Source organism: Vitis riparia, chromosome 7 (assembly GCF_004353265.1).
Source record: "Vitis riparia cultivar Riparia Gloire de Montpellier isolate 1030 chromosome 7, EGFV_Vit.rip_1.0, whole genome shotgun sequence".
Taxonomy (NCBI): domain Eukaryota; kingdom Viridiplantae; phylum Streptophyta; class Magnoliopsida; order Vitales; family Vitaceae; genus Vitis; species Vitis riparia.
The window spans coordinates 5,383,355-5,409,102 of NC_048437.1; the positions used below are offsets into that span (position 1 = coordinate 5,383,355).

Consider the following 25,748-nt stretch of genomic DNA (forward strand, 5'->3'; position numbering starts at 1 on the left):
GTGAGTAAAAATAAATAAACATAACCAAATGCTACATTTTTTTTTATAAAAAAATAATAAAAAGAAAAAAAAATGTTAAGAAAAATTATTTTCTTAGATTTTATTTTTACTGTGAAAAAGACAAAAAAATCAAATATAATTAAAATTAGTTAAAAATTGATGTATTTTAAAATTATTTAATATTTATATAATTAAGGAAAATAACTAAAATGAATTTGAAAAATCATACAAAATTAATTTATTAAGTTTAAATTTATTTTTTATTTTCTTTTTTTTTTTTTCTTATTTTTCTATCTATATTTTATTTTCTTTTCATTTTCCCTCAAAATTTTCAAGAATCAAATATAAGAAAAGAAAAATGATTTCTTTATATTGGATGTAGTATGAAAAATATTACAAAATCAAATATAATTACAATTATATTGGAAATTTAAGTATTTTTAAATTATTTAATCTTAAAATACGTTAAATGAATTTAAACTAACATATAAAAAATGATTTATTGATTTTAATTTTTTTTTTTTTCACTTTTTATTTTATTCTTCCTTTTCTTTTTATCTTTTAATAAAAATGAGATCAAGAGCATGGTGTTTTAGCCATCACGCGGAGCCATAAAATCAGCGGTGGTGGCTGTCATTTCAAAATTGGAATCATGATAAATGTGTGGTTCAAACTCCAAACACCGTCTATAAAATTTAACGTTCCATGGAATCATCATGAACATATAAATAGTTTTCTGGTTTAAATTCCAAAACAGGTCGAATGATTTGTTTGATAGAAAAGTGTTTTATAAGAATTTGTAATGAAAACATGGAATTTTTTGAAAATATATTTTAATTAATTTTTACTATTTTTATTTTTATTTTTTGAAAATATTTTAAAAATAATTATATAAATATAAAAAGTAATTTTAAAATAATTTATTTTTTCCCCGAAATTTTGAAAACCAAAAATAGCATTATCCGGCTTTTCCATTCCCGAGGAAGGAGAGACGTGCCGTGGACTACTAAAAGCTCCTCCCGCCCACGTGTGTTCCACCATGCGTCAATTCGTAAAAAGGCAATATCCAAGCATGCAGAAGTTGATAAGATGATGTTTGATTCAGTGTAATGCATGAAAAACGATAATATGAAATAACAACGTGGAAGAAAATTCGAATTAAATTAATAGAAATATACCATATTATATGATTATAAATATAGCATTATTAAGACACGTCCCCACCTTGGCTAAGTTTCATTGGACTTTAACATAAAGAAAAAGAAGGAAAAGAAAAAGAAATAAAGGAAACCAAAAGTAGACCGAAAAAAAATGTTTAGCGTTATACTTTAGGTTCAATCATAAAAAAAATTGATCAATTATGAAAGTATAAAAAACAACCAACTTTTTATGTACCGGGACTAGCTATTAAAATATATATAAAATAAATAATTAACATGACTTTTTGAATTATTGGATGGTTCAATTCATCGACAAGTTTTAGGTAAATCTTTTGGTTATCTTTGCACCACTATCTCCTTCATCATTAAACGGTCATTTAAGGGTCTTAATAGGTTACTCGACTATTTCCCACTTGATAGTGAAGTTTATCCCTATTATCTCACTAGACAATCTTAACCTTTTTAGGCTAAATTTAGTATTTAAAATTTGTTTTGATTTGATACCACTCTCACAACTTGCACTGAAAACAATGTTTTTCCCTTAAATGTCCAATCAACAATGGGGCCCAATGTATTTCTATGAATAATTTTTTAAGAAATTCAAATTTTCATTGAACTTTTTGTAATCACTTTAACAAATTTGAGATCAAAGTAAAGAGACTAAAATATGCATGGAATTATTTTATTTTGACATTTTCACAAATATATAAATTAATTTAATTTATGGACTAATGAAAAAATAAAAGAATCTTCATGATTAATTTAAACTTATGAGAAATTAAAATTTATCGTATAACTTAAATTTGTTATAAATAAAATAATGTATGTTAGAAAAAAAGGCAAGTATCTTCTATTGAATAAAGAAATATGGATTTTGATCATTAAACTATAATTATTAAAAAAAAAAAGTGAATTTGATAGTTGGAAAATAAATTTAAGAGTTCATCTAAAAGATAAGTTGAAAATGATTTAAATTCGATTGCCAAAAAATTTAAAATATTTACTTTAATTAAAAAATAAAATGTTATGAGAATAGAGAAATTTACATATGATCCTCCGAGGCTCCCTAAATTTTCAAAATAATTCAAAAAGGCAAAAGGTACATGATTATAGCTCTTTTAAAGTTTGTCGAAGTCTTAGAGGTTCTTTTAAAAATTTATAAAACTTACTTTAAAAAAGATTTAAGACCCTTTCTAAAGAAGATTTCAAAGCATCTTTAGAACTTTAAGGGAAAAAAAAAATGACTACCTTTTTTAAAGAAGATTTCAAAGTATCTTTGAATCTTTTATGCTTTAAGTCTGTGGTTGTATTTGGTTCTTGAAAAGTATAAAGGAAAAAAAAAATATTATAAAAAATGATTTTCTCATGTTTGGTTGTATTATAAAAAATATTTAAAAAAAGTATATAATTAAAATTAATTATAAATTTATGCAATTTAAAATTATTTTATCTTTATGTAAAAAAAGAAAAAAATAAATAAATGAATTTGAAGTAACATATAAAAATGATTTATCGAACTTTAAATTTATTTTTTATTTTACTTCACTTTTTTAGTTATACTTTTCCTTTATTTTCTTTCCCTTACATTTTCCCTTAAATTTTTTAAGAACCAAACATAACCTTCAATTTTAAAAAATGTATTTGTATTATTAAGAATTTTCAAAGTTTCAAGCTTGATATCCAAATTTGTTAAAAAAAAAAAAAAAAAAAAAAAAACTTCTCATATTCATTATCAAGCTACTCAAGCCCTAAATCAACATTATTTAAGGGTCTAAGTAACGTCAAAACCAAATTCAATTCAAAACTGAAATCACCTCAAGGTTTAGGTCATATTAAGACCCTAAGTCAAGCAAGAAACCAAGTTGTCCTAAGTCTAAAGTCATACAAAGGCCCAACTCAAATTAAGGTATTGATCAAATCATAAGCCACGTCAGGCCCAAGTTACCCAAAGCCTAGTCACACTAAGGCCCAACTAAAGTTAAAACTTAATTTACCCGGAGGCCCAGGTCAGGCAAGGCCCAATTGCACCAAGGCTCTACCTAAGTTGAGGGATAAGTCAAGTCAGAACTTATGTCAGGTTGGCCCAATTGAGTTTTGGGTCAAAATGGCCCATTTTTGAAACTTAATGTTGAAATTGGGCACATTTTGAAACTATTGTTCAAAATGGCCTCTTTGATGCCACGTAGGCGCCACATCATTAATTTTTATTTTTTTTTTCGTCATTATAGTGAAAGCCGCAGTTGGGAAACGCGGCTTCATTTTTGTACTAAAGCCGCAGTTAGAAAATGCGGCTTCATTTTTGCACTAAAACCGCAGTTGGCAAACGCGGCTTCATTTTTGTACTAAAGCCGCATTTGCCAAACGCGGCTTCATTTTTTAACTAAAGCCGCGGTTGGCAACCGCGACTTTAGTTCATTTTTATTTAAATTTAAAATTTAATTAAAAAATTATTAAATAACAATTTATGAATGAAATTTAAAAATATACTTAAATAATAAATTATTTATATTTAAATTTAAAATTCTAGTATTACTTCAACAAACATAAATTGATAAATAGAAGATATTATAAATGAATGTTTTATTTATTAATAAATTAATAATCTTAAAATAATAAATTTATATAACATATAAATAATATATAAAATTGTATAATTTATTAATTTAAGATATTTAATTTGTTAATTTTTAAGATATTAATTTATTTATATTATGATAAATTTATCTTTATCGAAATAATAGTATAAATAAATAATTTTTAATTAAGTATATTTTTTAAATTTCAATCATAAATTGTGATTTAATAGTTTTTAATTAAATTGGAAAGTAAAAAAAAATATTATAATTGAAATCTCAGTTATTAACTACTGTACTATTATTTCGATAAAGATAAATTTATCATAATATAAATAAATTAATATCTTAAAAATTAACAAATTAAATATCTTAAATTAATAAATTATACAATTTTATATATTATTTATATGTTATATAAATTTATTATTTTAAGATTATTAATTTATTAATAAATAAAACATTCATTTATAATATCTTCTATTTATCAATTTATGTTTGTTGAAGTAATACTAGAATTTTAAATTTAAATATAAATAATTTATTATTTAAGTATATTTTTAAATTTCATTCATAAATTGTAATTTAATAATTTTTTAATTAAATTTTAAATTTAAATAAAAATGAATTAAAGCCGCGGTTGTTAGTTAAAAAATGAAGCCGCGTTTGGCAAATGCAGCTTTAGTACAAAAATGAAGCCGTGTTTCCCAACTGCGGCTTTAGTGCAAAAATGAAGCCGCGTTTCCCAATTGCGGCTTTCACTATAATGAGAAAAAAAATATTTTTTAATGATGTGGCGCCTACGTGGCATCAAAGAGGCCATTTTAAACAATAGTTTCAAAATGTGCCCATTTTCAACATTAAGTTTCAAAAATGGGCCATTTTGACCCAAAACTCGGCCCAATTCAAGTTAATACTCAAGTCACATCAAACCAAAGTCTAAACTACACTCAGGGTTATAACCCCAAAGCTTTAATACACTTTTCGATCATAAATTAGTCAATTATAAGCCATGACATGGTCTAATTTTTCACAAATAAAATAATGTCACGTAATATCGCCCATAAATAAAAGAAAGATAAATTGCCTTTCGGCTAAATAAAAAAAAAACAAGATTTTTGGTAATTGTATAACTATACAAATAAATAAAATGATGAATTTGATAATTAAAAAAATTATAAATTTTCATGAAAAATATTAATTGAAAACTACCTAAATCTGGTATTTTAAATTTCTGTAAATATTAATTTTAATTAAAAATATTTGATTATTTAAATATGATTTTTAAAATATTTGTAAATATTAATTTTAATGAAAGTAAAAATATTTTTTTATAAACTTTTCATTTGAGATTAAGTTACAATCCAAATATGAAGGAAAAATAATTGAAAATGACTAAAAATATTCTTTGAAATATTGAATTTTTTATTTTTAATAATAGAAAATTATCAGCAGGAGATCCTTATAGAGACAGCACCTCACAACCCATGAAAGGTAAGTCACAAAAAATTTCCTTTTATGATTTGATTTGTTACTAACAACCCTTAAGCGTCAAAGATCTTGTGGCTTTCAGAGGACCATTCTAGTTTGTTACTTTGCAAATGTTCAATTGAAGGGACCCACAAAAAGACCTACTCAGGGCAACAATGGTTTGGCTAATGGAAAGACGGGAGCCTGCCTTGAATGGATGATTGAACTTAATTAGCTAAAATTTTGGGAAGTGTATTAAATTTCTAATTAATAAATTTTTTTTTAAAGAATATTGTATAAAATATTTTATAGGTTGACATATTATTGTAATATTATATTTTTTTTTTTATAAAATAAAGAACGTTATTATAAATATTTGAAGTCATAAGATAAATATAAACTTTTAGAGATTATAGAAAATTGAAGGAGATGTGAGGAAGAATAAAAGATACTTGATAGAGTAAGAGAGTTCGTGGTTTAGGATGTGGATATAAGAAGTGTGGTTCAAGATGTGGATATAAAAAGTGAGGAAATATAAGATGTTTCGATAACCCAATAATTATATATGATTTTGTCATCTGTAATGTTCTTTATGATATAATGAAAAAATTATCTCTCATTTATAGATGTAGATATGGTTGATCGAATAATATTAAAACCTCGTATACATATGTATTGATTATTTTGTTTTTATGTTGTTGAATTAACTTGTTTGTGTTAAAAGCTTTTGTTGGCGTAAGACTCAATGCTTTATAAGCAACATGCTCCAAGAAAGCTTTGAATCAAAGTTCATGTTTTTAAGATTTTTTTGCAATGGAAGGTGGAAGTGCTTTGAAATAGGATTTTTTAAAAAAAATTATTTAGTCTTATAATTTTGTTTAGAAAAAAAATAAAAATTCATCCGGTTTATTTTAAAATGCATTCAAATCTTAAATTGGATGAAGCATACGACCTCAACAAATTGAGGAAAACTAGTTTTTTCAAGTATGTGTTAAAGATTAAATAGTTTTCAAAAATTCAAAACCAAGAGTAGGTTAGTTGATCACTTGATCGTTGAGCAAGAAAACGAAGGATTGATTGGTAGTGTATATTAATCTTGTAATTGGTTAAAGAGAACCTTAACTCACTAAGATATTGATTATCTCACTAACAATCCCTTACTAAATGTAATGATTAGATAAGTGGTTGATTGATCTTAACCAAGGTATGAAATATCGGTAAATTGGATATACTGAAACTTGAATTTTAGTGGATATATTATAAATATATAAAAAAAATATTGGTAAATATTGTGATAAAAACATCGATTGAAACAGAAATGAAATGACTAAAAATTAATGAAAATATTTAAAAAACTTAAAAAAAAATGATAAGATAAATAACAATTATTTTATAAATGTAATTGACATGAGTATGATTAAAGATAATATTTATCAAATATTTATAAAAAAAAAGCTTAAATTCCTTTAATGTATTTACATTCATTTATTTTTAAAATTAAAAAATGCTTTTATTAAAACACGTTTTATTACATTTTAAATAAAAACTTAAATTGATTTATATAAAATATTTTATTTATGATTTAATTTCTAAAATTTTATTACAAACATGTAGTGACAACTTTTCTTAATTTATTTAAATAATTAAAATTATTAATAATTTATCTTATCTTATCAAATTAATTTTAATTTATAAAATTTTAGAACTTCATTAGTTATTTTTTATATTTTAGAAAATTTTGAGTAAAATTATATTTTTAATATTTTAAAATAAAATATTTAAAATTAAATAAAATTAAAAAGATAAATATAAAAAAGTTAAGAGTAGAGTGATAGTAATTTTTTGAAATGAGATTAAGGAGATAAATGTGAAAAATAGTTAAAAATAAAAGGATAATATAAAATAAAATGATAATATAAATTTAAAATAAAAGATAAATTTTATTTTATTTTATTTTAAAAAAACAGGATATATATATATATATAAAATGGCGTTTTTTGAAAAGTCCTAAAAAAAAAGTGGCGATTTTTTTTTTAAAAAAATTGCCCATTTTTTGTCGCCGCAGCACGCGCGTCGTCCCACGCTCAATTTGATCGCCGATTTTTCGATTTTCTGTAGGTATAGTTTACCGCCACACGATGCAGCCCCTCCATTTAAATCCACGGTCGACATCTCGGCTGTCACCACAACCGCTCACAGCCAACTTTTACACTCGGCTTTCGCAATTTTGGTGGTGACCACGAAAAAAAGAAATACGAAAATTCTTCGCATCTCTCTCCTCTTCCCACCTCCTACCTCCAATCTTCCCATTGCGGCATTCGGATACTCCCCTTCCTATCTGCAAACATGAGCAAGGGACCAGGACTCTTCGCCGATATAGGGAAGAAAGCCAAAGGTAGTCATTCTACTCGCACATGTTCTGAAATATCTGGTGCTCATATTTGATTTGATTGTGAAACCCTAGTTTCTTAATTTGATTGTAGATCTTCTCACGAGGGATTATATCTCCGATCAGAAATTCACCGTCTCCACATACAGCGATACGGGAGTGGTAGGGATTGAATCTCTAACGATCTATCTCCGTGTTTTTTTTTTTTTTTTTCTAAATATTGTTTTGAAGATGCCTAGACCAATAGTTTAGGGTTTGACGGACAATTATGACGGTAGCTTTGGATCGCATTGGGATCGACTATTTTTGCGTAGACTGTGCATTTAATTTCAATAAACTGTAATGGCAGGAGTTATGATTTAACTTTTAGCTGAATTTGAAAGAAGGTGTGTTAGTGCTTTTAGTCTCGATAAGATCTTGTGACCTTTAACCTGTTTCCTGTGTAAATGTTTCATTCTCATTTCTTAGGAATCGTCATTCTTGTAAGAATTGATGATACATTTGCTTAGGTTGGAGTGGTCGCTGTTTTTGGCTTATGGTTGATTTCGAGGTATGATGTTGATTTGGAAAATCAGGTTGTATATGCATTCTTATAATGATGGATTGTATAGACATTGGAAGAATCAAGAATTAGTATAGAGGCTTTAGTGGAAGTTGAAAGTGGAATAGATTGTATGAATATTCAATTATTTAATTTATTTTTGTGTTTATGTGATGTCACGCAATTGGATTCTTAAATTATTTAGCTTTACAAAGTTTGATGTTGTGTATAAGTAATCAAGTTTGAAGGCTATCTGTTGATGTGTTTTCATTTAAAAATAATCTAGAATTTGACAAGCCTGTTTGATTAAAATGACAAGTCGAAGGTGCATTTTTTTTTTCTTTCCTATTTTTTTTTTTTTTGGGTTAATGCCTAAGCATGACAGAGTGTATAGGTTGAAGCCTTTTTCTTGATTTGAAAAAGGGATGTCTGGTTTCATCCAATGTGCGACAGGGTTAAAGTGAACCATGTTGAAATTGTTCACTTGAGAAACTTATTAATTATTTGAGAAAATGAACATGTGCCTTTTTGTGGCTTGGTCATTAGAAAACAAAGAAGTTTCCCCTCTGCAACAAACCTGAGCCTACAATACTGGATTGTTTTGATATGGAAGATGGAGGGGAATATGATTGTGCTCTTTATAACATTCTTTTGTAGTGAAGGAGAAAAAATATGTCGGGGGAACTGAGTCACTGTGCCATAATTTACCACTACCATCCTATAGGTTCAGGGAATAAGGAAATGTTGAATAGATCAACTGACATTGTCAAGCAAATTTTGTGATGTAGTTTTGAGAAGCATGCTATGATACCCGGACTCTCCAATTGCACCTTGTGTAATTGTGTCAACACAATGTGAGTGTGAGAACCTTGTTGGATACTCCTACTTTGCTTCAGATGTGACTATTTGGTTTTGATCGATTTATTCTTCCATTTCAACTTCCTTAAGCAAGGATAAAAGAGAAAAGGAGAGTTTTTATCAAAGATGTCTTTATTTTTTTATTGATTTCTAGTTGATTTTGTTTTCCCGTTATTATGTTGTAGCCAAGTGTTTACATCCATCATTGAGATACATCTTAGCTAAGTCTCCATATCCTCAAATTTGTAGGTGTGAAGGATTAGACACCTAGACATTTGCCTATACTTGGCACTAATAGGTTACAAAAAATTACTATTATTATTATTTGGTAATATTAGGAGTATAAAGGAAGGGATAGGGCTAAGCAACACATTAGTATTATTGTAATTTTTCTTGGTTTGATTTGCTATAGAGAAATAAAGATGGCCTCCCTTCCAAACCCTTGAGATGAAACCATGTTGCCCATAACAATGGAGTGGGATGAACAAATGGACAATGCTTCTAACTAATTTTTGAGTTAATTTTTAGTTTCCCAACTAAAGAGGATTTTATAAGACAACTATAGAACCACTCTCTTTATGGCATTGGAAATGATCGTAACTGGATGTTAATGAAATGGACAAGTTGACCGCTTATTGAGATAATGCAATCATATACATCAGAATGCCAGATTTGTAGTTGTAAAGCTATTAAGGAACCAGAAAGCACATTCTGATCCATTGCAATTGGACATGACAGCTGTAGGATTTGTTGCTGAATATTCTTGGGATGCAGTTGGTTTTTTCTAGAGTCAATTAGGGAGCTCTGTTGTGCTGAAAGATTCAAGGCTTGGATAAGTGGATGAGGAAGGCTTAGTGAGTGGCACCCCTTTGCCTATTTTGGTGCATTTGGAGAGAGCATAATGATCAAACTTTTAGTGAAAAAGAGCATTCGGATCAAAAGCCAATTTCATCAAGTTCCTTTTAAAGTAATCTAGGTCCTTGCTAGGGTTGACTATTATATGTTGCTAGACTTCATTTGTAGTCTAAATTGTGGATAGATGGACATAGTTTTGCTGTTTGTTGGAGGGGTATGTATTTTCTTCTTTCTTTGGTCCCTTTTATATACCACCGTATAGAAATGATGCTTCCCCTTTTGTTTGGTGCCTTCTATATGACTTTATGTTTATCCATTAAAGCAGAAGTAAAAAAAAAAAGTCCCATAGTTGTAAGGAATTATGGAATTGAGTAGTTGGTATATGCTATCAGGACATAGGAGAAGAGTGGGTATATAAAAAATGTGCTTTTTTTCTTGTTATTCATTGGGAAACCTTTTTGGAACTCTGTTGTTATGTAGTGAGATTTGAGATGGATTCTCTATAGGAAAGAAATATGTGGCTTTTGATATGGCAATGTAATTATTTTCCCTGCAGGAATTTTGATATTCCTTTGTTACAAAATCTTTAGTTCACATTTGTAGCATGCCAGAGTTTCAAAATTGTGTGTTTAGGATCTGTGCAAGACAGGCATGGTTGCAGGTGTCTACAGGGCAGTTCTGTTTATTAATGGTGAAATGTTCCAGACGTTTTAATAAATAATCTACCACTGAGATTGAGCAAGAAACCTTGAAGTTCAGTTTGTACGTTCCAGACATGTTTATTCTTTTGTATGTAATATTTGGTCTTGGGTCATGGTTTCTTTAGTTTTGAGCCCTTCTTCTCTTGTAAGTTTTTTAGACTAGTTAGGCTCTAAGTAAAGGAAGTTGGTGTGTTGCTTTCCTTTCCCCTTAGGGGTGTGTCTTTGGGTTTGTTTGTATACTCCCTGTATACTTGGAGGGCACTGTTTTTGGTGCTTCCTCTTTTCGTTTAATATACTTATTTTTTATCTATCAAAAAAAAAAAAAGAGAAAGAAACCTTGAAGTTCAATTTGTACATCCTGCTCAATAGACTAAGTAATTTTTTTGATGAAGCTCTAATTCCAAATCAGTGCACATGTAGCCATTTCCATTTTCCATAGTGTACAATAGTTTTGTTCTTTCTTAGTGCAAATATTAGTTATACTACTATTTCACCTGTAGTTATTTGTATCATTTATCACACCTAATGGTATTTATTAATCTCTAATATACAAAATTTAACTTTTGGTCCTTAAATTTGGTATTAATGGTTTTGGGCTCATGCTTTATTCCTGACAACATTTGGTGGCGGTTGTGATTGTCATCTATTTGTATTTTTTATCCTGTGCAATGTGAACTGGGAGCAACAACTGAATGCCAACTACTGTTCTTTAGGCCATCACATCAACTGCAGTGAAGAAAGGAGGACTCTCAACTGGCGATGTAGCAGTGCAATACAAATACAAAAATTCTGTCATTGATGTAAAAGCTGACACAGGGTCAAATGTAGGTCACTTGGTTTATCGGTTTTAAAATTTTTACTAAGAATTTTTGTGTCTGCAATAAGCATCTTCTGCTTTCATTGTTATGGCAGATCAATACAACCCTTACATTCACAGAGATTATTCCATCCACTAAGACTATTGCCTCATTCAAATTTCCTGATTACAATTCTGGCAAGCTGGAGGTACAAATCATCCTCTATGCTAGGTGAGATTTTATATACATATGTTGAGTTTTTACGTTCTTATGTTTGCCATTTGTTTATGCAGCTGGAGGTTCAGTACTTCCATGATCATGCAACACTCACTACATCAGTTGCATTGAATCAGTCACCAGCAGTTGATCTTTCGGTCACCATTGGTACCCCAAGCATTGCTTTTGGTGCGGAGGCAGGTTATGATACTACATCTGGTTGTTTTACAAAGTATACTGCTGGCATTAGTGTGGCAAAACCAGATTCTTGTGCATCAATAATTCTGTAAGCCCCCCATCCTCTGGATGTTCATCTCTCTCTGAAATAGTAGTATAGTTTTTAACACTGGCTCTCTCTCAGCGGTGACAAGGGAGACACCATAAGGGCATCATATGTGCACCACCTGGATTCACTAAAGAAGAGTGCTGCAGTGGGAGAAATCAGTAGAAGATTTTCCACAAATGATAATACATTTACAGTAGGAGGGTCTTATGCAATTGACCCCCTAACAAACGTGAAAGCAAAGCTCAATAATCACGGCAATCTCGGGGCTCTCTTGCAGCATGAGATCATACCAAAGTCAATACTGACTCTCTCTGGCGAGTTTGACACCAAGGCGCTGGACAAAACTCCTAGGTTTGGGCTGGCCCTTGCTCTCAAGCCTTGAGTGGTTTTCTGCTGTTGGAGTATTCGGTCGTTTGAATTCCATACCCTTTTTATTTTTCAGTGGCGCCTGAAAGGGAGCTCTTAATAAATAATTCCACAATATATTCATTTCTAGGTTTTGGATTGTGGATGGATTGTATTTTTGTTCAGGCCTCCTTGTGGTCTTTTTTTCCTCGTTTTCTCATCATTTTGACATAGATGCAACATTTTCTTACCCTCCAGTGGAGGATTGTTGGAGAGTGGTAGTGCCAAATTTATTGGAGACTGCTTTATTGCAATGTGCCAGAACATTTTGTTTTGATCGTGATCTGCAGGATTCTCAATGTGAGAGTTATTTTGAAAATATTAGTAATCTCACATATATATATTGATATTTGGATTTTATCAATATATCAGGAAATATTGAGAGGTATTTTGACAAAAAATAAAATTGATGAGACAAAATTAGATCCCATGGAAATGCTGAGAAAAATTTTAAGAAATGATAGAAGAAATAATAATAGATATTTAAAAATTATTTTGTTAAAAAAATTAATATATGTAGGATATAATTTCTTATAGTTAATGTGCATTGAATTTTGTAAACATATATTTATTATTAAGTTCTATTAAATATTGTTTAACAATAATATTTATATTTATATTTTTTATATTTTATCATCATGTAAATGATAGATAATCAATTAAATAAAATGATTAAAATATATTTATTTCTTAAAATATTTTTTTAATATCTTGTTTTTAAAATGAAATTAAATACATGCATTTGTGCATTTTTAATTTTGTGTAAATCTGCCCTTAGTGTTTAATGTAAATTTTTTGCCTTCGGTTCGATTCTCCCTTCTTCAAAGTGCAAATCAACTTTTAGCTGTTAAGGTTTAATGTAAATTTTTTGACTTGGGTTTGAGTCGCCCTTATGCAAAGTGCAACTAGTAAGAGGAGTGGATTGAATTTTAGGTTATGTTTGATTCTCGATAAGCACGAAAGAAAGAAAATGTAAAAAAGAATGATTTTCTAGTATTTGATTTCACTATAATTTTTTTTTTTTAAATTAACTATAATTAAAATTAGTTAGAAATTTATACATTTTAAAATTATTTAATCTTTATATAATGAAGAAAATGAAATAAAATAAATTTAAAAAAACATATCAAAATAATTTATTAATTTTAAATTTATTTTTTATTTTCTTTCTTTTTTTCCTTCCACTTTTTCACTTTTTCTCTTTATTTTCTTTCCCTCGAAATTTCCCGGAACCAAACATAGGTTTAGGTTCCACCAAGCATGTGAATAGTGAGGGGTCCTTAAATGAGAAATTTTCATGATTTTCCTCAAAAAATAACCATTTTTCTAAAAAATAAAGATCGCAATATCGCTGACATTTCACAATAATGCGATTTTTTCCGATTATTTTTTTCCTACTATCGAGTTTTTGGACGAAATATCAATGATAGTTTCCGACATTTCAAACCTTGTTATTTTCGGAGCAAATGCCCGGCCCAAACTGATATTTTTGGTTAAGTTCCATGTTTCAAATGGCACTCTTTGGTGTTTTGCCGTTTACAGAACGAAATCACAGTATCCATAAATGACTGAAGCTATAAGTTTTACTCCTCTGTCAGGGGTGATCAACCCAATAGCCTTAAATTTAAGAACAAATAAAATTCTTTGTTCTCTGCAAAATGGTTTACCTTCCGTTCACTTCCGTTCACCTGTGAGTCATCATCTTACCAGTAAAGATACGTGCATTAGTGTCCAGTTCACCTATGAGTCTAAGTATAAGAAACTCTTCCCATGAAGAAAATTGGGTTAAGCCCAGCTGATAACACTTTGCCCCCAAAGCTCATATTCAGTCAAAATAAGAACAGACCCCTTGCCCCACGAACCTCATATTCGAAGTCCCAAAATTCAATACTTTGCCCCGTAACTTTAAACAACAATCTACCCCCAAGTTTTGCTTGTTAAACAACAACAATTTGAATAAATTAGTCATAATCAAATTATCACTTTCTATATGGATATGAAAATCACAAATTACAGACATACATCTCTCAAATAAGAAAATCAAACTTCTCTAAAATCTAAAATCTAAAATAAAAAATCAATACAATCGGCCAATTAAGAAACTCCACTTCAAAACTGTCCGTCTGAAGTTAGTTTTATCCAAATTTAAACTAACGTACAAAACAGAGTAATCCTTTTTATAATAATGGAGGGCTTATAAATGAATTCAAACTTGCGTCCAGAACAGAGCAATCCTTTTTATAATCATGGAGGGTTCATAAATGATGTTGAAGTACTATTCTTCAACAAACTAGAGGGATAAAAGTGTCCAACTTCAAATATAAGGTAACAAAGTGTAAAACATGCTGAGGGATAAAGCGTAAAACATGTTGAGGGATGAAGTGTTAGATTTCGAATACAAGGGAACAAAATAATACAAAGGAACAATAGTATAAAACACGTAAAAGGTTGAGGGGTTATAACCAAACATAATTCATTCTAAGCTCTGACCTTTATTAAATTTAACATTCATGAAGCATATATTTCCAGTTGATTGACCGGAATCCTGTCAAGAGATATGTATTTCTTTTGGTTTCTTTTCTATGATTATTTCACCAACCATTTCACACCTCAAATTAACAGAAGGGGAGCTTCACATGAGAGATCAATCCGTAAAGGTACTTCCTATTTGGATTCCTGCACTATTATTTCTATTTCTCTGTATGAATGAGCGCACACCTGGTTTTGACCATCAGTCTTTTATGTGTGCTTGGTCTCATCCTTCAAAAGGAAAGAAAAGAAAAGAAAAGAAAAAGCTTTTGAAAAGTTCAAAAAACATGTTAGTTTTGGATGGTTTTTATTTTCTAGAGGAAAATTTGTTCCTCAAACACCATGCCCTTACAGTTGCAATTATACATATATAACCAGACTCTGCAAATCAAAGCATAATCCTCGGTGGTAAAGTCCAACCAATAAATGAAAACCGATAGTCAGTAAGCCTCAACCTTATTTGATTGTATGATCAAGAAAATGTACCTTACAACCTCACCAGACGGGAGTCCAAACACTCACAGGTGAAGTGAGATTCAGCCATCTAGGGCAAAGCATAGAACAAACACAAACTTGATTATGTGTTCCCACATCTTCCATTTTGGAATTTGAGGAAAATACTTACAAACAAGTATTTCCTAACTCTAAGAAAGGATTATGTAAATATGATCCGATAACATCAACAGATGCATAGCATATTACAGGCAGATGGAACCCAAAACAAAAGGCCTTTGTTTGGGTTCAGCAATGAATAGGATATTAAAGGCTCCCTGTTAGTTAATATATCGCACGGAAAAAGAAGCTAAACAAATCCATTTGCTAATTGAGAATGCTAGGCACAATATCATACCATAAAGAAGTAGGAACATTCCATTAAGGTATCATAAAATCCATATTTTGGCAGAGAGAACGTCTGAACCTCAACTTATAATGCAAAATCCTCAAAATAAACCATCCAAACAAAACATGATAAAGAACATCTAAGACAGATACCTGTTACAAAAAAAAAAGACAAAAACGAACCGATCAATCGACGCTCTGCATGATATCCTCCGCGGTGAACTTGGTGCCCTTGTCCTTGTCAGCGGCCGCGCGACCCTTGGCCTTGCGATCGAGGAGTGACTTGCGGTCCTTGTCGAGGCGTAGCTTTGTGATCACGACCTTGGAAGGATTGATGCCGACGTTGACGGTGGATCCGTTAACCTTCTCGCGAGTGATCCGTTCGACATGGATGACCCATTTCCGGCGGTAAACTTGAACGACTTTCCCCTCACGGCCCTTGAAGGTTCCCCGAACGACCTGGACCTCGTCGTCCTTGCGAATGGGCATGGAGCGAGCGTTGTACTTGCTGCGGAGGTCGGTGGAGAGTGGTGCGCTCATCAGCACTCGCCGGACACTCGACGGCGCCGTGAAGTGAGCCTTCCGACTCTTCCGGCGGGAGCTTGAAACTCTCGGATTGTACTTCATCTTGGTCCCTCGCCTCTCTCTGCAACACCAAGTGACGGCAACCAGAAGGGTTATTAGGGTTAGGGTTTCTGGATATTTATAGCGGCGGGTTTTGTTTCTCGAAGTGCTCAACGACGTCGTTTATATGGACAAAGGAAAAACGACGCCGTTTGGATGTTAAAAACGACTTCGTTTTATTAATATTTTAAAACGAGATTGCTTGGATTAGTAATTCAAAAACGACGTCGTTTGGATTTAATACCAATTAAAACAGGCACAATCAATACCCAAATAAAAAAATGGAAATTCATATTAAATGGCAGTGAAATATAAAACATTTTTCTGATGAAATCTTTGATATATTTGTATGAAAAAAAAGGTCTAAAATATTTTATAGAAATAAAAACATGTTTAAAAAGTTATCATGATTTGTAATTTTCATATTATTAACAATCAATTAAATGATTCTTAAAAATAAAATAATCACAATTCATTTACTTGTTAAAATTTTAATATAATATTTTATTTTTCGCATGGATATTTATTTATATGTGTATTTATTAAAATAATTTAATTAAAACTAAAGCCTATGTATAAAATATATATAGTTAAGTTCATGTATGACTTGTAGGGCCAAAATACCTTCTTGGCTTGCATCTCTTGGAATACCCAGGAGGCCTAGGTTCGATTGTTGAAAATCAAGTCTTAAATTACATTTGAAAAGTATTTTTTATTTTATTTTTAAAATTGAGTTTAGAAAAGTTAAAAACAAATAAAGAAATAAAAGTTATAATGATCTATTTTTAATTTTGTAGATATTATTCAATTTATACCCAAGAGATTTTTACACAATTATATGATTAAAGAATCTCGTACATGTATAGTGTTACAAAATTTTCCTCCTATGCAATATATATGAGCTCATCTTAATCACGTAAACTTATTTTTAAAGCCACAATGGTATATTAGGTTTAAAGTGAATAATATTTATATGGTTTAAAGTGAGTATTTAGAAATATTATTGAAGTCAATATGACCAATGTGAATATTTGTTTATTCAACTTTACAAAAAGTGTTTATCTATTTAACATTACATTTACATAGGATTAGGATACAACGAGGATGTTGTATATATTGACGATAATTGTAATATCTCATATCAGATAAGGAAAGAAGTTTATGATATTATATATGTATGAATTTTGTTTAATGATATAAAAACTGCTTTAGTATTGTTAAGTAGTTACAAGTGTGGTAGAACATTTTAATACACCATTTTAACCAAAAATGGGTGGGTCGTACCATTTTAAAAAAAATATAATAATAATTATATATTTTATGAAATTAGAACCTAGTAAATGTTATACACTAAAAAAAATCGATGTTAATGCTATTGATTTTACTTTAAAAGCAAAAACAAATAAATAAAAAATTAAAGCACGAAGAATTAAATCTTGTTTGAGAATATTTAAAAAAATATTTTTTAAGAATTATTCTTGAAAATATTGATAAATTATTTTCAATAACAAAGTTGTGTTTGAGAATTTACATATGAAAAATAGTTTTCTCAATAACTTACGTAGAATATAAAAGTTTCAAAATATAATTTATATTTTTTTTTTGTTGAAAAGTGTCTAAAATTCCTAATTAGTATATATTCATTTTTTTTTATATAAAAAATATGCATACAATATTTTCTATATGGATATGTCTGTGTAATATTACATTTTCTTATAGGATAAATAAAATTATTAGCAATATTTTTATAAATATTTTACGTAATACAGGGAAAAAGTTATAAGATAAAGATGAACTTATAAAGTCTATATAAAGTAGATAAAGATGTGAGGAAGGATATGAGACATTTGGTGGAGTAAGAGGCTTGTGGTTCACAGGGTTCAAAATCTCGGTCGATACCGGTACGACTCGGCCGAGTCGTACCCGCCTCGACCATGGCCTATATCGGACCGATACCCGAGTTGGATATTTTATCGAGCAAACTTGGTTGAATTGAAAGAGTGAATCCCATGGAAACGTTGAGACAACTCCAAGATCATGTTGAGATTAAGCTATTTGGGTTATTGGTAATGGAAAAAAAGGTAATATTAGAGTAGAAATGGTAGAGAAGATGAGAGAATCAAAACCCACGAAAATGAAAAATACAGATTACAGAAATGGACTGCATCTTGTAGTCGCCGGTCAGATCCCCAAGTTCTTGTCGGAGATGGAACTAAGCGACATGAGGAGGAGGCAGAGTCGCCGGACTCCAGCACCGCTGTTATTGACAGAGAACGACGGTGAGGTGGTCGATGGAAGTGGGAGAAGAGAGAAAGTGGGCCTGCGAAGGAGCTGGTTGTGGGAAGAAATGGGTGTTTGACCGGTTAATGGTGGTTATGAGTATTTAACAGATGTGGATTTGAGTTTTTTTTTGTTGATAAATAGGTGAGGATTTAGGTTTTAAATAATATGTATTTATTTTTTAAGTAGATAATGAGTATTTGGTAGGAATTTGAGTTTTAAATAATTTGATGAAAATTATAATGATAAAAAATTAATAATGAATATTAGACTTATATCAAATAAATAGGAAATGAATATTTATATAAAAATTAAAATTAATGAATATATTTTATAAGAAAAATTATATTTATTTTTTTAAAGATGAATCATGGTTTTATTTTTTAATAGTTAAAAATATATATTTTTTAAATTCAAAATATTTAATTTAAACAATTTTTTTATAAAAAAAAATTGTTTTTTATTATTTTCATCTTCAACAAGAAACATTTATTATCAAGTGATTAAATTAAAATATTTTTAGAGATTTTTAATATTATTTTAAATCATCCCAAAAATATGTTTTTATTATAATTTGAATAATTTTAATATAATAGAAGTTTATTTTATTAATTTTTCATTCTACTTATTTGTATTTAATTTTTTTAAATAATTTTCATAATTTTTTAAAATTATTTTAAGCTCTTAAATTTGAATTTTTTGCCTCAAAACCTCCTGAGTCAATGACCCAAACCACGACTTTGAACTATGGTGGTTCATGGTTCAAGTATAAATATAAGGAGTGAGGAAATATGAGATGTATTGAGAATTCAATAATTGTATTTGGTTTATGTCATTTGTAATATTCCTTATAATATAGTAGAATAATTCTCTCTTATTTATGGATATAAACACGATTTATTAAATCACGTAAAAAGTCCATGTACCTTTGTATGAATTGTCTTACCTTTGTATTCTTAAATTAATATTATTTGTATTAAAACTTTCATCGACACAACAATAACATTAAATCTCAAGTTAAAAAGAATAAAGTACATGAAATAATGATAAAATAAATTTTAGTTGAAGGTAAAGTAAAAAAAATAAAATAGAGGGAACGATCATGAGATAAAGGTGGAGTTCTAAAAACTACACAAGATGAATATAAATGTAAGGAATATGAGATATAGTCGATAAAGTGAGAGAATTGTGATTTAGAGTGTAGATATAAGGAGTGATAAAATATGAGATATTTGAAAACTCAATAATTGTATCTGATTTCCGTCCCTTGTAATATTCTTTATGATGTAGTGAAATAATTTTATCTCAATTGTGAACGTAGACATGATTGGTCAAATTATATTAAAACTTTTTGTATCTTTATGTGAATTATTTTATTTTTGTATTATTAAACTAACATTGTTTACATTACAATTTCCGCTGGCATAACAAATTGGTATCATAGTTTATAATGAATATTTTTAGAAGAGCTAAAGAGAATAGGGTATACAAGAGGATAACAAAATGAATTTTGGTTGTATCATAGTTTATGATGAATATTTTTGGAAGAGCCATAGAAAATACAATGTACAAGAAGATGACAAAAAGAATTTTTGTTGAAAGTGAATCCCTTGTATCATGGAGAGATCCAAGGTGAAAATTGTTGAAAAGTGTCACAAGTTCTTAAGTAATATAAACTTCTTTTTGTAAATAATATTATATAAAATATTTCCTAAATTGATACGTTATTATAATTTTATATTTCCTTATAGGATAAGGAAGGCTATGTGGTTTTAATGGAGAAATGATGTTTGGGAAACTCAATAGTTATATTTAACTAAAAATGCTTTAAATTTGTTCTAAAAAACACACATTCTCAAAACATATTTTAAAAAACTATTGTCCTTAAGAAAATTTTCAAACGTGTTTTCTAAATTTAAAAATATATTTTTTATTTTAAAGAACAAAAAAATATTTTCAAAGACAATGATCAAACATTTCTTAGTTTTCTTATAATACATTACAATCGTTTTTTTTATATTTGACATTGAATATAATTAAATTACTCTTAAATGTTCTAAACTTAATAAGGACAAACAAAGAATGGAGGATGAAGGGTTATAAATGGTTTACATGTTTTAAAATAGAAATATTTGGTTAAAATGGACTAAATAATCCCTAAATTGTGAATTTAATCATTTTCAATTTTTTTTCTTAAAAAGTAACCAATTGTTAACATAAATGTCTTTTGTCATTTCAAGTATTTACATATAGATTTAAAAGAGAGAGTTATTTTTATAAGAAAATAATAAGTTCATTTTTGTCCAAATAAGGTAAAAAAAAAAAATAAGAGGTTAAATTTCAAAATTTGGGTTTTCAAAGACCCTTTTAATCAAATAACCTTTTAAATTATTAAATGCTCTAAACTTAAAAAAAAGACTGAGCAAAGAAGTGAGGATGGATCTCTTCCTAACTTTCTTTTTTTTGGGAAAACAATTATCAAAAGATAATTTTTTTAAACAATTTTTAAAAATAGTTTCCAAAAATAAATTTTTATTTAAGAACTCTAATATGAAGACTAAATTTCTCAATTTATTCTCCATAAAAATACTATATGCTTGTCACTTATATTCAATACAAAAGTTTTCAAAATATTTTTTATATTTTCAATTGTTATTCACTGTAGTCTACAAAACACGACTCAAAAGACCTCAAATTTATTTCAAAACAAACCCTCAAAAAATTGTTTCTATAAAAAAAAATTTGTCAAATGTATTTTTTAAGTAAATTATTATATGTTTTGAATAATATAAAACTATTTTTAAGCATAGTTTCTAAATTTGTCCTTGGCTTTGTTATAATATTTTTCTTTTCTTTTTTTTCTTTCCTCTTTTAAAAATTATATCAACTACGCATTTGTAAAGTTAGAATAATCAATTAAACACTTTACACTTCAAAGGAACCGGTGTTAGCACTATATTCGAGTTAAATGATATTCATTTTGTTGATGAAGATGGGACAATGGTTTTTTATATGGTTATAATCATTTTTTTTCCTATTAGGCCAATTTAAAATTATTTAATTTTTATATAATAGAGGAAAATAAAGAAAATAAATTTGAAAAAGCATATAAAATAATTTATTAATTTTAAGTTTATTTTTTACTTTGTTTTTTTTTTTTTTTTCACTTTTCTTCTCTATTTTTTTTTTCTAATTTTTCTAGAACAAAAAATAGCCTTTATGTATTAATTTTTTAGACTAAAATAGTTAGAACTGTTATTTCTAACTACAAACAACTATAACCATTTATTGAAAATTATTAGACATTAATTGATATTGATTTTGTTGATGAAAAACAAAAAGGGGAGAAATTATTTTTTATAATCGGTTTTTGTTAAGTTAGACATGATTACAATTTTAAACCATTATAATCATAACCCACTTAACTATTTATACCAAAGCATTAGAACCATTCATAGATCTAAAGGTTAGAACAATTTATAGAGTATATGGAGTTATCATTTTTATAAATAAATACTTTTTATTATTTATATGATGTTCCACATTAGATGAAGGAAAAATTTTCTCATATTATATAAGTATGAACTTCTTTTAATCATGTAAATATGTTTTATGGTTCTAAGGTCCTTGAACTCAAAGTGGACAATATCTATATTGGAATGTACAATATTTGAATTAATAGATAATATTTTCTTATGTATATGTATGAATTGAAATTATTACATTTCAAATTCCTTCTTGATACCTCCCAAGGAAAATCCCGAAGTGGATCCTGTCAAACTTATCTATGTGGTTATGCACTCTTTGAATAGGAATCTATTTTTTAAAAATATCCAAATATTTGTACTTTAGTGGGTCTCTGAGACCTTTTCGATGACCTATGTTATGTTGAAGGGATATCTATATGATCCGATAGATTGAGTGAAGCTCACAGTAGCAATCATAGGTTCTATTTTAGTAGCTCATTTAGAAAAGGAATCAAATGAATCCAAGCTGATTTTAAGCTTGTAATAAACTGACATTTAAAAAAATAATAAACAAAATTGACATAGCATCTGTATATTAAACAGAAAATCTGACTATTGATATATTTTTTCCACTGAAGCTAGATTCTTTAGTAAAGATTGGAAGACATGGGTAATCACTTTCAAAGCCAGCAATTGACTACTATGAACCATCTCTGCAAAAATACATCCTATATAAATAGAAAAAAAAAATTAAAAAAAACAAAAAACTCATGAATATGTAGTTAATACTAAATGTCATTACCCTTTCAGTTACTGGTTTGAATTATATTACCAAAAAATTTTATGAGTAGGTCAAACTCTTTAGGAAAAATGTTAAGTGAGGGGAGTAATGGAGAGGCTATAGAAAATGGAGTTAATATATATAAGGAAGTAATTGGTATTTTTATTTTTAATTTATTGAAATTAAGTAGATGGGATTGTGGAAAATAATTAATGAGATGGTGGAGAAAAGGAGTGGAGCAGTATCCAAGAGAATTTTGGTAGGAATCCGTAAAGGATTTAGATTATGGAAAATACTTGAGAAAGAGGAGTAATGGGTAGCATTTATGATTTCACATGGTGGCAATTAATGCCCTAAATATTTATAGCTGAATAGGGAATTTCTCACCCATCCAGAAACCCTAATTGGCAATAACAGCAGCAGTGAAAAAGGTTTGAAGACTGTGAGTGTGCGTCTCAGGGAAGAAGACGAAGAAGAAGGAGAAGAGAGGCCATGAAAGCTTGGAGGCATTTAGGGTTGGTGGAGACCATCTATGAGGAAGAACATGAAGATTCTTCCACCTCTACCCCTTCGCTCTCTCTCTCAATATCCTCTCCTCCTACACCTCTCCATGCCAGAGTGGAGGCATGGTAAATTTTCTTCCTTTTTCCTTCCCCTTTTTCAAAAATAATTTTCCTGACTCGCTCTAATGTTCAAATCTTCTCATCTCTCTTGTTTTTTTTTTTTCTTTTTCTTTTTTTCCTTTTGAATTTGTTCATTTTCATATCAGGGCACTGGCCACAGGGTGTGAAACTGATGTCTTGATACATGTTCAGGGTTTATGTTTCCAACTGCACAAGGTATTTTTCTTTAATTCATTCCTGGGTCTTTGATCTACAATTTCTTTGTTTATTTTTATTTTTTTATTTTTTATTTTTGCCTTAATTGCTTCCATGAATTTCTCTTATTTTATACTATTTCTTGGGTGGATAGTAGAAGCTGCCAACTGGGTTTCTATTTTCTATTTTTAATTAAAAAAATATAATAAAAACAATACATCTTTTGCTTTCTGCTTCTCTATTTTTTTTGGTTTTAAACTTTAGCTAAAATTAGAATTTTTATAATAATTTTTTCAAAAATAATCTTGGGTAAAAGTACAATTATAGTGAAATGTTGTGTAATAAAAAGAAATATTATTAAAAAATAAACACATGTTAAAATAACAACATGTTGACTATAACCAAAATGAAATCTATCTATATTTAGAGTGACAATTTAATTAATTTCTCTGAATTAAAGGCCCCATTTTTGTAAAACATGAGCGGTGCTTTTCCGCAATTAATGAATTAAACAGGGGCATTTATTATATTTCCCTTTTTTTAGGATCCCCTCGCGTCAAGAAGCGCTTACCTGAAACGGGAGCTAACGGGCGTCGCCGAATTAAACCTCTCCCCGCCGTTAAACATAACGGCCGAAACGTTCACTCTCGTAATCGACTTCTGTTACGGCACCGACCCGGTGATAACGCCTTTCAACGTCGGGGCTCTGAGAACGGCGGCGTCGCTGCTGGAGATGGCGGAGACGAACGGAGACGGTGTCGAGAACTTACAGCAGTTAGCGGAAACTTACTTCTGTAGTGCGGTGGCTGTGAACCGAGAGTACGCGTCGATAATTTTCCGATCGTGCCTGCAACTGCTTCCAGAAGCAGAAGAAACGGCGTTACTTGTCAGTAGATGTATTGAGGCGCTGAGTTCGATGGAAAACGGGGATGCCTTCCTGAGCTCTGTTGACGACGTTAAGACGGTGGGAATAGAGGATTTTCAAGTAGTTGCCGATTCAATGCATTGTCGGTTAACTCGGAGTCACGACATCCTGTATAAAATTGTCGATCTCTATGTTAAGGTGATTAAGTAATTATATAAAATATTTTTAATTTTTTAAATAAGAAAAATAAAAAATAGATTTAAAATTAAAAAAAAATTATTATTTTTTCGTATTTTTTAAAATAATTTTTTTTTACTATTTTTTTCTTTGGCAATTCCCGGAAAAATCATTGGCTTATTTTCCTCTGTGTTTTTCTCTTGCTTCTTGTTTAAATTTATTCACAGGAGCACAATGAGAACATGAGCGAGGAACAGAAAAATCGAATTTGCAATGCAGTAAACTGCAACAAGCTGTCACCTGAGCTCCTCATGCATGTAGTGCAGAACCCTAGAATGCCATTGAGATTTATAATCCGAGCCATGTTGGTGGAGCAGTTCAACACCCGCTCCATTTTCTCCACCACCGCCCAACAGCAACCGCCACCGCCACCGCCACCGCTACCTCATCCCCGGCATCACGTCAGAGGCGACCGTGGCTCCATCACCCTCGGTGGAATCCTGCAGCGAGATGCAGCCCTTCGCCAGGTTGCCCAACTCAAAGACATAATGGGGGCCACAGTCACAAGAATCAAAAGCTTGGAGGAAGATCTCACGGCCATGAAGAAGACTCTGGAAGAGTCTGAGAAGCAGGCGAATGCATTGGGCTCGGTCCGGTCCGCGAGTTTCCGTTTGAGCTCAACCAATAAGATAGAAAGAGGGGAAAGGGGATCCATTTCTTCTGCAAGCTTTAGGTTTAGACTCAAAGGGGAGACCACGGTGGATGGAGTACTGTCTCCTCTATCGGAAGGGCTCTTCAATGAAACTCCAACTCCAAGAACTAAGAAGAATCTCGGTGCAAGGCTGATGAAGGGATTAAAAAGCGCATTTCGGGTATCTACTAATACTTCTGCATCAAAAGGCAACGACATTGATGGTAAAACATCAAGCGGGATGGATGGAGATGGAGCAGGAGATGATGAAGAAGTTGGAAACGAACAAGTAATTGTTATGAAAGAGAGTCCACCTTCTCACAGGAGGAGCAGGTCCTTAGTGTAAAACACAGATTTTCTATATGTAGGTGTGATAAGTTGATCTTATATATTGTTCTCTCACTGCTCTCATAGGCTTACCAACC

The 25,748-nt window shown here is 29.8% G+C and overlaps 3 protein-coding genes across 3 annotated transcripts; 2 read left to right on the forward strand and 1 right to left on the reverse strand.

The window, feature by feature from the left end:
- The first annotated feature begins 7,432 nt into the window (after positions 1 to 7,432).
- Positions 7,433 to 12,528, forward strand: LOC117918971 (mitochondrial outer membrane protein porin 2-like). Its single transcript, XM_034835970.1, has 6 exons — positions 7,433 to 7,598; positions 7,687 to 7,754; positions 11,261 to 11,371; positions 11,460 to 11,552; positions 11,644 to 11,846; positions 11,922 to 12,528. The coding sequence occupies exons 1-6, from the start codon at positions 7,550 to 7,552 to the stop codon at positions 12,226 to 12,228; spliced, it is 831 nt and encodes a 276-aa protein (XP_034691861.1). The 5' UTR covers positions 7,433 to 7,549; the 3' UTR covers positions 12,229 to 12,528.
- A 3,075-nt stretch (positions 12,529 to 15,603) lies between these two features.
- On the reverse strand, positions 15,604 to 16,299 carry LOC117917372 (60S ribosomal protein L26-1). The gene has a single exon (XM_034833618.1). The coding sequence runs from the start codon at positions 16,245 to 16,247 to the stop codon at positions 15,807 to 15,809; it is 441 nt and encodes a 146-aa protein (XP_034689509.1). The 5' UTR covers positions 16,248 to 16,299; the 3' UTR covers positions 15,604 to 15,806.
- Positions 16,300 to 23,102: 6,803 nt separating this feature from the next.
- Positions 23,103 to 25,710, forward strand: LOC117917874 (BTB/POZ domain-containing protein At3g49900). The gene is made up of 4 exons (XM_034834327.1): positions 23,103 to 23,401; positions 23,542 to 23,611; positions 24,135 to 24,653; positions 24,860 to 25,710. Exons 1-4 carry the CDS (start codon positions 23,265 to 23,267, stop codon positions 25,667 to 25,669), a joined length of 1,536 nt encoding a protein of 511 aa, XP_034690218.1. The 5' UTR covers positions 23,103 to 23,264; the 3' UTR covers positions 25,670 to 25,710.
- The last annotated feature ends 38 nt before the right edge of the window (positions 25,711 to 25,748 follow it).